Source organism: Dromiciops gliroides, chromosome 4 (assembly GCF_019393635.1).
Source record: "Dromiciops gliroides isolate mDroGli1 chromosome 4, mDroGli1.pri, whole genome shotgun sequence".
NCBI classification, from domain to species: Eukaryota; Metazoa; Chordata; class Mammalia; order Microbiotheria; family Microbiotheriidae; genus Dromiciops; species Dromiciops gliroides.
The window spans coordinates 374,325,737-374,339,400 of record NC_057864.1 but is presented as its reverse complement, the minus strand read 5'-3'; the positions used below and the strand labels follow the sequence as shown (position 1 = coordinate 374,339,400).

Below are 13,664 nucleotides of genomic sequence, written 5' to 3'. Positions count from 1 at the left end.
CTGAGGTTAAGGTTCACCAGTTTCTCCAATTCCACATCCAGCACTTTCTTTTACAGATCAGGGCTAGGACCCAGGTATCCAGATTCCCAACTCAGTTTTCTTTTTACTCTACCCCAACTCTTAACTTTTTTTTTCTTTTTCTTGACAGATCAAACTTCAGAGTTGAAAATAAAAATCATCCTTTGTTATATTTTGCCCATTTCTGTTACAGCCTTTATTTTTTCAGTAATAGGCTACTCCATGTACAGATATATACATATTGGCAAAGAGAAACGACCAACCAACTTGGTAAGTTCCTATCATCAACACCACCAAATATAATGGCAACCATTTTGTCGAGGCAGTTTGATATAGTGGGTAGAAAATGTACCTCAGAGCCACAAAGATCTGGATTTGAGTCCTACACTTGACACAGGGATAGCAACAATTACAGATTGGTTCATAATTTTTTTTTTTTTTTAGTGAAGCAATTGGGGTCAAGTGACTTGCCCAGGGTCACACAGCTAGTAAGTGTTAAGTGTCTGAGGCCGGATTTGAACTCAGGCTCTCCTGACTCCAGGGCCGGTGCTCTATCCACTGTACCACCTAGCTGCCCCCTTGGTTCATATTTAATAGGCTTGCTGAAGCAACCCACAAAGGAATTGATATGGATAATTGAAGGTTGACTAAAATTCATAAATTTTTGTTTTGTTTTCATTGTCATCATGAGACAAGGGAGGAAAATATAATTATTTAGCTAAAAATTGGCATGAGGCCACACTGGCTAAATGGTGAGTACCCTTTTCTGTGTATCAGATTTCCTCCCTTTAAAAGACTACACCCTTTCTTAGGATTTTGAGGAAAATTAATGGGTTAATATTAATGAAAAGCTCCAAGACCCTCTGGCCATGATTTTGAGTGGATAGAGAGCAATGTTCTTCTTCCTTTGTTAAATCTCATTTGTATGTTCACCCACATAAAGAAGCCATGGTAATTGTAGTTCAGAAGTGAGATTGGAGGTCCACAAGCATTGAATCGGCTAAGGTCAACCTTCCAGCTGATGAGGTTTTGTCTCATTCTGTGACCACTTCATCCATGCTATTTCTAAGAAAGCCTGGAACTTTTGATCTAAATGGTAGTGGGATTTGAGGTATCATTTGTTCAGATCATAATTGTCACTGCTGAAGTTGGATAAGATCTGATCTTTTAAAAAGAGGATCTGATGAAACCAAAGTTTCTTTTAAATAAAATGTCCATTTTAAAATTTAAAAAAAAAAAGCTTTTTTAAAAAAAAATTCTGTTCCCCTTTTCAGGTATTGATTTATGGAACTGGATATGACCAAAGACATTTTGCACCTGCTGAAAAAATAGTAGTTAACTTTATTACTCTCAGTATTGTAGAAGATGCCAAAACTTCCTCAAAGGATCTGAGTTTAATGGGAAAAGTCTGTGACATTTCTGATCTGAGCACTGCTGAGAATATGGAGAGCAAGAGCCACGAGGAAGAACCAGAAGTGAAGCACTTGGGTTATGCTTCAAAGGCAAGAGGCATTTTTTGTGACAATGAGGAAACTTTATCCTGCCTTTCCCCAGGTCAACAAGAATTACTTTGTACTTCAAGAACAAAGAATGAACCAATCATAGAATATGAGTTTGATGTGAGACCTAGTGACATTGGCACAGATTATCAGGATCAGGAGATTAACTTGCAAGAAAGAATATCCTTTCAGGGCAAACTAATGCTTGAATCGGAGTCTACTTTAGCAAATTTTGGGCAGGAAGCATTACTCTGTTCATACAATCCACAGCTAAGGAATCTCCAACAGGGAGCACAGGAAGACACAGAGATAAAGAAGAAACAGGAAGAAGAAGAGTCAAGGACTCTAGTGGACTGGGATCCCCAAACAGGGAGACTGTGTATACCATCTCTATCTCATTGTGAACATGTGTTAGATGAGAAAGGAGGTGAGAATTCTGAATATGATGTGTATCCAAATGAGGGACTTCTGTCAAAACTTTATGATGCACAGGCACCCAACAAATCACCCCCAGGAAATGAAACCTATCTCATGCAATTCATGGAGGAATGGGGACTACACATCCAAATGGAAGACTAGCTTTATTTGTTGTGTCATTATTGTTTCAAGACATATACATACAGGCAGATGAGTTCAATTACACTAAAATAAATCACTCAAGAAAAAGATCAGTTTTTATAAACAGATTTTCTGAGTTCAAAATATTTTTTAAATTTTAATATTTTATTTTTCCTCAATTACATGTAAAAATAATTTTTAACCTTTGGAGTGGTTGTTTTGGTTTGGTTTTCTTTCTTACAATTTTGAGCTTCAAATCCTCTCACCTTCCCTCATTGAGAAGGCAAGAAATTTGATAAAGGTTATATAGGTGCAGTCATGCAAATAAGTTCATAATATTTTTTACTCATTGGTATTGGGTTATGTTTTTTAATATGCCCATTGACATCAACTCTTTGAGTACCCTTAAGATGCATTGGGCTATATGCATTTCATAAGAGTCAACCTAAAGTTCTTTATATCATCAATGATTATTTAATAGTAATAACTCATGTTTCCATTGCATTGTAAAGGACTCCTTTTTACAGGAGCCTTAGCTCTGAGATGGATAATGTTGTGCAAATATTGTTGTTGTCAATTTTGAATTGAATTTAGAGAAAGAACCCTAGGAAATGCTTCTAAACTAAATCCAACAATCAATTGATGACCAATGAATTGTAGGAAACATTCTCATCTCACTGCTCTGTCATTAAGGACCCAGTTTTCCTCCTGGCCAAGTAAATAGGTCACCTCCATTCAACATCTGTAATTAGGACCATGAAATTTTCATTATCCATCTAACATTGACTTTTAAATCTTTCTACCATCACACTGAATTGGGCATTTACAAATAAGAATAATCCCTTATACTTGGATATCCCCTCAAAATATTTCACATGCTTTATCTCATTTGAGTCTTAACGAGTTCATTCCTTGAGTATATGGAAGTCCATGAAATTTTAATATTATTCCTTTCCACTTCAGAATCCTTTTTAGATAATTAACATATTATATATCTGTTAACGTCCATCAGCTCCAGTGTGCAAAATAAGGCCGAATCCTATGCTAAAAATATTATATTTATTTCGTAAGTTGTATTTAGGAGAGACATTTGCTGCTAAACTGCTCTGGGAGTTGAGCTATAATATTCAGAGCTTGATTTATTCTGGGATGGCTCCAAGAGAGAATCTGTGTTGGTTTTTGTTTTGGTGTCCTCAGCACAAAGCACAGTGACTTGCATATAGTAAATGTATAAAGACAATGTTTGTTGAAATGAAGTACACTTTGGTTTTTTGCAAATAAATCACATATCAAACAAAGCTAACATAATAGTGATGTTTTTTTCTACTTTACAATTGAATTTCCTATGGCATAAAACAATAACTTTCAAACATCAAAAGATTATGGACCTTTAAGGTATTTTTCATGGATCTTTCACTTGCTAGGGGCATCATGGGAGTTGAAAGGAATTCACTCTCTTAATCCAACCTAACCATCTGGGGACTTGGTAGGATTGTTGACCTTTTTGTTTGTTTGTTTTGACTTCTTGCTGTTTGGGCAAAAGTTCCCATCACCCTTTAAAAATATTAGACTTGGGGCAGCTAGGTGGCGCAGTGGATAGAGCACCGGCCCTAGAATCAGGAGTACCTGAGTTCAAATCCAGCCTCAGACACTTAACATTTACTAGCTGTGTGACCCTGGGCAAGCCACTTAACCCCAGTTGCCTCACTAAAAAAATTTTTAAAATAAAAAAAAAAATTTAAGGTTTTAGACTTTTCCCTTAATTTCTTCCGCTACAGCAAAGGTCCCCATCTTTCAAACTATTTTGACTCCATTTTGTCCAACATCCATGGGTTTTTTCCTTCTATTACATTCACAATCACACATTTCAAGTCAGTGATTCTCCGGCAAAGTGTGGTCCAGAAAGCACTGATGATTCTCACTGACCTTCCAGTGTCTTATTAACTGGTCCCTTATGGTATTAAGTTTAAAATATTATACAACCTCCACATAGGTCTCTGGCATTTATTTTTGTTGTTTGATCATTTGAGTTGTGTCTGACTCTTTATGACACCATTATGAGATTTGTTTGGCAAAGATACTACAGTAGTTTACCACTTCCTTCTCCAGCTCATTTTATAGATGAGGAAACTGAGGCAAACAGGATTAAGTGACTTGCCCAGGATCACCCAGCTAGTAAGTGTCCAAGGCTAGATTTGAACTCAGGAAGATGAGTCTTCCTGACTCTAGGCCTGGCACTTTATCCACTGTGTCACCTAGCTGTCCATGGCATTTATTTACAATTTTTTTAAATCTACCACCTAATTTGATTTTCTCCCTAAGTAGCCCCACATAATATGTGTTCACAATGGTGGTAATGGTGACATTTGAAATGTCAAAACCTGAACCATAGAACCCTGTGATCATTGGATATGGACCACAGGTCAAAATAGTTTTAAGATACATTGTTTTAGATAATCTTCCTTTCAAATGTTTTATACTCCACAACCTATGTGAACACAATATACAGTAAGTACATAATGTTTAGCAGCTAAAAGTAATTCTATAAATTAAGAGATAGGTGGGAAAAGAGATTGTAGTGTATTCACTAAAGGAGAAGCCATTTAGGCAAATTTAGTTGGACAGAAAAAAGGATTGTGCCTAATTCATGGTGTTTCCCCCCAAAAAACTGCAATAAAACATGTTTTTATGGCTATTTCTTCAGAATAATCCTTTGAGTAGGTGGCATAAGTATTATTATCTCCATTTTACAGATAAGGAAGTGGAGGTTCAGAGAGTTTAATTGACTTGCCCAGATGACCTAACTAGTAAGTATAGGAGACCAGAATTCACACCTCAGATTCTAATTCCAATTGTAGCACACTTCCCACTATCTCACTGAGTTCCATTATGTGTGTACTTTAGAGTCCCAAGTCAATATCATTTGGTGGTATGCAAGATCTGGTGACTTTTTTTTTTTTTTTAGTGAGGCAATTGGGGTTAAGTGACTTGCCCAGGGTCACACAGCTAGTAAGTGTTAAGTGTCTGAGACCGGATTTGAACTCAGGTACTCCTGACTCCAGGGCCGGTGCTCTATCCACTGCGCCACCTAGCTGCCCCTTGGTGACTTTTTAATGTCACCGAAGTTGTATTTCTTTTCTGACATTCTAAGTGTATTAATAGTAATAAAAATATGAATATATCATGGATACAAATTTTACAGGCAAATAATTTCTTATAAAAGATATATGTACCATTCATTAGTAGGCTCTCAGATATCAGCATAACACAGAAAGCCACCTATAGATTATATACATTACTGCTCCTTCTGATTTAATCTATCCCAGAAGCTCCATCTACTCTGTTCTCACAGTAGAGGGATTCCAAGAACAGTCTCTAGCACTTTGGCTCAAATAAAAACTGAAATAGTAAAAAGGGAAATAGTACCTTTGGGATATATTATTCATCCATCCACCAAGTGTCCTACCATGATAGATTGGTTTTGCTAAACCTCCTTTCATGATTTTTGACAGTTCAAAATCTCTAAATATCCATATGTTCCGTAGTTGGAGGGTAGAAGAACAAACTATGATATGTTACTGTGATTTTGTCAGGGTAGGGAACTCTTAGTATGAACATTCCTTCCATCAATACAAATAGAAGACAATCACCTGAAACACTAAAAGGTTAGGTGATTGGTCCAGGGTCAGAGCCATTAGATGTCAGAAGCAGGGCTCTGAAATTCAGGTCGTTCTGACTTAACAGATAGTCCTTTAGTCATTGTGCCAAACTGCCTTTCAATGAAATATTATGATGCTATAAAAATAATAATAAATATGAAGTTGTCCAAGAAAATGAGGTGATGCAAAGGGAAGTCAGGAGAGTCAGAACTAAATACATGTCCACATGTATGTGTATGAATTGGATTGTCTGTATGTGTATTGTTATGTTGGAGTACGTATATAAATGGAATGAAAGATGGAAGGACAACATAGCCAAATTTGGCAGAACTTCAGGCAGGCTTGGAAAAGGACATAGAATAACATTTTCATTCCCTGCTCCTGTTTTGCTACTTCATTTGCTTCTGTCCTTTTAAAGTTCAAGGATTTTGTGTGCCTGTACCCAGTTTTGTCCATGCATTTGATTGCTATTGTTGACGGTGACTAAATTTGTAATTTAGAAAAGTGAATCTCTTTCTTAGTTGCTTCCATATCTCCTAAATCCCTCAGAAGCCAACTCTGGCACTATACTGACAATTGTTTGACGGTGATGTGGCCTTTTCATTAGTGATTTTGATGCCTGAAAATGGCCAACAAACTCATAATTAATTTTTCTAAAAGGTGACAACAAAGAAGGGAACAATCAGCAAGCAATGGTCTAGGCAAAAGGTTATTGTCAACATAGCCCAGCGTCACAAGCAAAGTAAATGTGTGACTATTTAAAGAGGGGATATTTGTAGCTTCAGTCTGGTACAGTGAACAAGATGTAGGAACCTGCAGAGTCATATGGCATTAAAATAAATGAAGAAAGAAAATGTGTTTGCATAGCCCATAGTCAGTAGCAGCCGACCCATATGTTTAACTCTGATGAGAGCATTAAGTAAAATACTTGATTGTGGTGATTGGGCACACCTGGGTCATAAATCAAACTTATCCTTTCCACCCACAGTATCACTTGAGATACAGATACTTTTTGCACAATGCTTTTGGAAGAGCTCGGTTTCATCATTGCATTTGGAGTTTCTGTCCCAAATCTTCTTTCTCCAGTAGCTTCTCAAAGACCATGGGTAGTGCGGAGCCTGGGCCCAAGGGCACAATAAATCTTCCTGTGCTATTTAGTCCAACTCTACTTAAATCAATGTGATGATGCACCATTCCAGATCCAGCTTGAATGACATGGATATTTATTACATGGAAAAGTTTTCCTTACAGGCCAGGGCCTTTTTTTTTCAGTTACAAAGTGCAACATATTGAAAGTGATATTTAAACCATTTTGCTGCCTGAAAGATACTTTTAGAAAGATGCATATATGCATATGTAAAACTCTCACATCTCAAAGGCAGTATTGCATGGAGATTTTTCTGAGAAATGTGTAAGGTCCTTCTTGCCTTTTCCATGTAGAGCCTTGACCACTGAAATAGCCCTAATCTAACATTTTACAGTGGTTCCACAAAAATAGGGTGTTAAAAAAAATAAAGGATGTTAAAAAATAAAGAGTGTTATGGGAGGTAGTTAGTTCCACAAAAGAAATAAATACTCTCCAGACAGTAGGCAGGCATGCTCAGAGAGCCAGCCCGACTGGGGCTCCCTATAGTGCCAGCTTGGATCAGGAGTTGTTGATTTGATTCGCATCAGCAGCATTTTGTGATATTAGGGAGTGCTTAGATCATAATGAAGTCATTTGGGGTATGCCTGTACTATTAGTTTAAGCCTTCAGAACCATCCCCAACAGACCCTTGTTTTCTGTCCCATTGAAGGTTGGTATGTTTCCACTCTCCTTTGATGGTTTTATCAACTGATGATTCTGCCAGTTGAATTTCGTTCATGGCATTCCACTGAAGATGGCTGAGTTTTCAATGGCCTTAATTCTCCACCCAGCCACTATCTGTCTGCTGTATTCAAGTCTCCCTTTAGAAAGGCCTTTTCATTCTTTTGTTTCTCTAAATTGGGCAATCAGCTGATGTGTTGCCCTGGATCCTCCTGTATTGTTGGCTAGCCTAGTTGACCTGTCCCTCCCTTTCGGATTTATTTTTATTTCTCAGTCTGTCATTTTCTGGAATAGAGACCACCTGGAGCCCATGCTCGGGCCCAGAAGATGGGCATATGGTTCATGGTTTTTGTTGTTGTTGTTGTTTTTATTACACGTGCTGCTTAAGAGGATGGCTGAACATTGATTAAGATAAATACAATCTAGCCCGCTGCCCATCCCCGGAACCAAGCCCATTCGGAGGAAATGAGTGGGTTATAATTCTTTTTTGAAGGTTTGAAATATGCAAGTATCTGACACATATCCTTCTTTCATGTCCTGTATGTCTTCCCTACACGAGTCTCCACTGGAGCCCAGAAATGACGGCATGAGAACGAACCATTCTTAGAATATTTTTAGATGAACCAGCAAGGTCTTATTGAGTAGTTCTCAGAATTACTGTATTTCTGGTTTTAATAAGAATTAGGCAGCATTTAGTTGCAGAAAATGTACCTAACCTAGCAATGACTTCAAACACATCCCAGAAGTGACATCTAATACAATATTTATAAAATAAGGAGGGGGCGGCTAGGTAGCACAGTGGATAGAGCACCGACCCTGGATTCAGGAGTACCTGGGTTCAAATCCGGCCTCAGACACTTGACACTTACTAGCTGTGTGACCCTGGGCAAGTCACTTAACCCCCATTGCCCGAAAAAAAAAAAAAAAGGATGTTTGTCTATTAAAATTGAATTAGGCCAATTTCTTCTAATTTCAGATTGTCAGTAAATAATCTTGTCATCCAGAAGGCAAATTTATCTCAGAAGTAACTCTTTAGTATTTTCCCCTTGGCAAATTAGGACTAATTTACAATTCAATTCAACAAACATTTATTGTCTGCTATATGCCAGACATTATGATTGAGCCTAGAGATTTTTACAAAAAAAGAAAGAGATAGTTCCTGCCCCTTAAAGAGCTTGCTACTGGTAGAAAACAATGTGAATACAGATGAGTAAATACAAAACTCATTTCATGGATGGGGTAGTACTTATAACTTGAGGAATCAGGAAGAGCCTCTTGTAAGAAGAAACATTTGAACTGATCCTTAAAGGGAGCCAAGATTCCTCTAAGCTACAACTTTGTGTGTCTGAGTCAAGACAAGATGTTTGAGTTGTCTGTGAACAGGAAACAGTTATTAGTTGATTATTTAATGAAGGTCTTACTATGAAGGCAAGTAACTTGTTAAATTAAGGTCCCATGCTTTAATGAGAGTCGTACCTGTGCTAAAATACTGAGAGGCTAAGTTCTTTCCAAAGATATGGGAGGTTGTCACATACTTATAAAGGTCAAATTTCTTAATTTTTTATGTCTGAAAATATATGTCTCGTTCTGTAGCTATAGTCCATCGCTCCTCTGTCAAGATGTGAGATGTGAACATCATCATTAATCTTCCAGAATCACGATTGTATATTGCATTGATCAATTCTCAAGTCCTCACAGTTATTTTCCTTTCCATTATGGTACTCATTGTATAAATTATTCTTCTAGTTCTCTTCATGGGCAGCCAGTGGATAGAGTACAGGGCTTGGAATCAGGAAGACTCAGTTCAAATTGAGGCTGTGTGAACCTGGGTAAGTCACTTAACCCTGTTTGCCTTAGTTTCCTCATCTGTCAAATGAGCTGGAGAAGGAAATAGCAAACTACTCCAGTATCTTTGCCAAGAAAACCCCAAATGGAGTCACAAAGGGTCAGACACAACTGTAATGACTGGACATCAAAATTCTTTCTTTCACTTTGATCCATTCATACAAATTTTCCTAGACTTCTTTGAATCAGTCCCTTTCATTATTTCTTACAGTGCAACAATATCTCTTCTCATTCATAAACCACAACTTGTTCAACTATTCCCCAGTTGACGGGTACCCAACTTTGCTTCTAATTCTTAAGTACCTTATGTCTTACTGACAGGCAGTAAGGCAACAGCTAAAATAGCCTAAAATGTCTTTAGTGAAAGGGAATAATCCAAATGAAATGCTAATGAAGAAATTTACAAATATTTTATATCTCTTTAACCGCTCCACTGTTTACCTGGCTACAGTCCAAGAGGAGGTTGATTTAAATCCCAGTTCTGACACTTATCTGAAACACTAGGCTACTCTGAGCCTCAGTTTCTCAATCTATAAAATGAGGGGTTTGGATTAGGTGATCTCCATGGTCCCTTCCAGCTCTAAATCTATGGTCCTATAATCTTTCCTGAAAAAGAAACTTATCTTAGAGTGTATGCTCCAAATGAATCAATTGGTTTTTGTCCTATTAAGTTTGGACCTTTCCTGAAAACTCCTGGTCATCGTTAAGAAATAAAATTATGGGGGCGGCTAGGTGGCGCAGTGGATTAAAGCACCGGCCACGGATTCAGGAGTACCTGAGTTCTAATCTGGCTTCAGACACTCGACATTTACTGGCTGTGTGACCCTGGGTAAGTCACTTAACCCCCATTGTCCTGCAAAAAAAAAAAGAAATAAAATTATGTTTAAAATTCACAAATCTTGTATTTTGTACCATGGTGGTGCCTCTCTCTTCTGAAATGAAAGACTTGTGAAATTTCGTACTCTGTGAATATTTTTGAGCCCAAAACATCTCTGATCAAGGCATGATCAGAGTAACAACCCAACATTCAAAATTGAAGTATAAAGAGAAAACAATTAGTTGATCATCATTCTTCCTTACCAGAGCCACAAGGTTAGTTGAACCTGATGATATTTAGAATGTTGTTTTTGGTTCAGAGCGCCACATTGTAAGAAGGATATTGATAAGTGGAGCACATCCATGGGATGATGAATAGAATAGGAAAGAGTCTGGAAATCATGCCATTTGAAGGAAGTGGGAATGTTAGCCTGGAGAAAAGGACTGGGATTATATGAATGTTGCACTAATAATTGGAGGGAAAGCCTATGAATGAGGGAATAGATGTGGATGAGGGAATATTATTCTTGAGGACAGCATCATTATGTTCATAAACTATGGTTGATTTTTCCAAAATAATTTTTTGTTTTCGGGATTCTGGCCTCTCTTTCACCTCCTGTATAGTTTTGGTACCCCAGAGCTGACCAGTGTTGGCATCAGTGAGGCTGATCTTATGTCAATCAGTCAATAAACATTTATTTATTAAGTACTTGTTATGCACCAGGCACTGTGCTAAGTGCTGGGGGATACAGGGAGAGGCAAAAGACAATCCCTGATCTCAAGGAGCTCACAATCTAATGGGAGAAGAAAAGATAAGACATAAAAAGAATCTGAAAAGAGAGGAAAGGAAAGAAGGTGTACCCAGCTTGGGGGCATGATTATGATGTCTGGTACTTGGGGGGGGCATTATGAGATGAATATCCTAAAAATAGTGCATATATATTCAGGTTTTGTTTTGGTTTTGTGGGGCAATGAGGGTTAAGTGACTTGCCCAGAGTCACACAGCTAGTAAGTGTCAAGTGTCTGAGTCCAGATTTGAACTCAGGTCCTCCTGATTCCAGGGCTAATGCTTTATCCACTGCACCACCTAACTGACCCCTTGGGCATTCCTTTTAAATGGAAGATTGGGAAGAGCTTTACACTCACTCTCCACCCTTTCCAATCAGAGGAATGGAAGGGACCCAGTACTGAAAGGGTTTGAGTTTCAGGGCTGATGTGATCTTGCAGGATGATGAGACTCTAATGAAGTCCAACCAGGAGTACAACCAATTGGGAAGTGTCCACTTGGTGATGTTTTTTGAATCGTGGGTTATTTCCCAATAAGTTGGCGGTTACCTCCTCTGAAGACATTTTCCACAGTATTCATGGCCACACCTTGATTATGTGGACAGAGGTTCCTTCTGAACTTATATTTGTGGTAGGCATGACCTGCCTTAAGGAACAATAAACAGAAGTGATAGGAAGGCTATAGGGGCAGCTAGGCCCTTCATTCTCACAACAATCCTAGGAGAGATAGGTGCTATTATTACCCCCATTTTATAGATGAGGAAACTGAGAGAGACAGAGATAAAACGACTTGTCCAGGGCCACACGGTTACCAAGTGTCTGAGGCCAGATTTGAACTCATGTCTTCCTGACTCGACATCCAGCTTTTTATTCACCATGCTACCTAGGTGCCTCAACAAGGATCTGGATAGAATGGATGAGCTTTAAAGGATAAGAAGTAGTTTCTGAGTGACGGTGTCAGAAGAAAGATCTGAAAAGAGCAGGGTAAGGAAAGCATAGACAAATTCTTCCTTGTGACCCTATGCATCAGGGAGTCTATGGGAAGTAGTAGCCAGGGTTCAAGAAGGTGCCAAGAGATGCGGTGTCTACTGGACAAAGCTAAGTTTCAGTGAGTATTAGAATATGGAAGGAATGTCAAGTCAACAAGCATTTATTGAATGCCTGCTATGGGCTAGACACTGTTAGACACTGGATATGAAAAAAGCCAAAAACCAGTCCCCGTTCAGCTCACAGTCTAATGGGAATGTGGGATAAAGAAACCTAGGATCATAGATTTTGATCTGGAAGAGACCTTAGAAGTCATATGATCCAACTCCCTCATTTTAAAGTAGTCTCAGAGAGGGGAAGTGATTTTTTTCCCCAGAATCACACAGGTAGAACCAAGATGTAAACTCAAATCCTTGGACTTAATTAAGATCAACTGATCTTTCCACTGCTCCACAGTTGAAGTTTCCAGAGGGTTCAGCAGAAAGAAAAGATAGCAGAGGATCAGTACCAGGACTGTTTTACTCTGTGGATAGTAAGAAGGGACAGTGTTCAGCAGCAATGAGTGTTTTCTACCTTCTACATTGATCACCCCCCACCCCAACTCATCCCATGCTAGACCTGGGTATCCTAAGTGACCAGGTTCCCCCAGGCCAGATTTGGGGATGGTGTGGGCAAGACTTGTGCCCCTCCAGATGTCACTGCCTGAGGGACATCCCTAGGTGCACCATACTGGGTTCAGCTCTGTTCATCCCTGACTGAAAAAAAAATCACCTTGTGGCCAACCTGGTAATAAGCTTTTTTGAATTTAGGTTAACATAGTCAACTCACTAGAGCTGGACATGAATCAATCAATCAATAAGTATTTATTAGGGACCTACCACATGCTAGGCAGGGGGAATACAAAGGCAAAAAGTTGACCAAATAGTCCCTGCCCTGGAGGAATTTCTATCCCATCATGGGAAGCATGTAGACAAATAAGTAAATAGAAAACATATATGAGAAAAGTAGAAGGCAGGAGCTAGGGGCATCAGGAGAGGCTTCCTGAAAAAGGCAGTACTTTTGCTGAGCATTGAAGGAAACTAGGGATTGTAAGAGACAGAGGTGATGATAGAGAGCATTTCAGACATAAGGGACAACCTGAGCAGAAGGGACGGAAATGGGAGACAGAATGTCATTGTGTGAGGAACAGGAAGCAGGCCAATCTGGCTGAACTATTGAGTGTATAAGACTAAATAATGTCCAATAAGTCTGGAAAGCAAGGTTGAAGCCAAACTGTGAATACCTTTAAATGCCAAATACAAGAGAATAGAGAGCCACTGAAATTTTTCCAATAGAGAATAGTGTAATGATTGGAATGATGCCACCTACTGGAGACTTGCTGTAGGAAAGCTCTGCCATGAGGAGAATGCCTCAGAGGGCAAGGCCACGTGGCTTTTCCTTGGCGCCAGGAAATGATGTTTGCTCATGGGTGCTGTCTATCAAGGCTACCAGCCAATCAACTTGAGGAGCCTCCTATTTTCTGGGAGGAGACAGGAAGGAGGAAAGAGAGCCTGCGCGGAGAGCTCTTGCTTTTTTGGGGTTCCTGACTTGATGGTGGTGGTGGCGGCAGCAGAGGACTTCACAGGAAATTTGAGGAAAGATAGGAATGCCAGGCTGTTGGAATTCTGTTCTCAATCTTTTTCTTTCTAT

At 38.9% G+C, this 13,664-nt stretch overlaps 1 protein-coding gene across 1 annotated transcript in view; it reads left to right on the top strand.

The window, feature by feature from the left end:
- The window catches only part of IL20RA (interleukin 20 receptor subunit alpha), a 56,094-nt gene extending 52,787 nt beyond the window's left edge, over window positions 1-3,307 (top strand). Inside the window, exons 6-7 of the mRNA XM_044003491.1 lie at window positions 149-288; window positions 1,293-3,307. Coding sequence (XP_043859426.1) covers window positions 149-288; window positions 1,293-2,096 — 944 coding nt within the window. The 3' untranslated portion in view covers window positions 2,097-3,307. The remainder of the gene's footprint in view (window positions 1-148; window positions 289-1,292) is intronic.
- The last annotated feature ends 10,357 nt before the right edge of the window (window positions 3,308-13,664 follow it).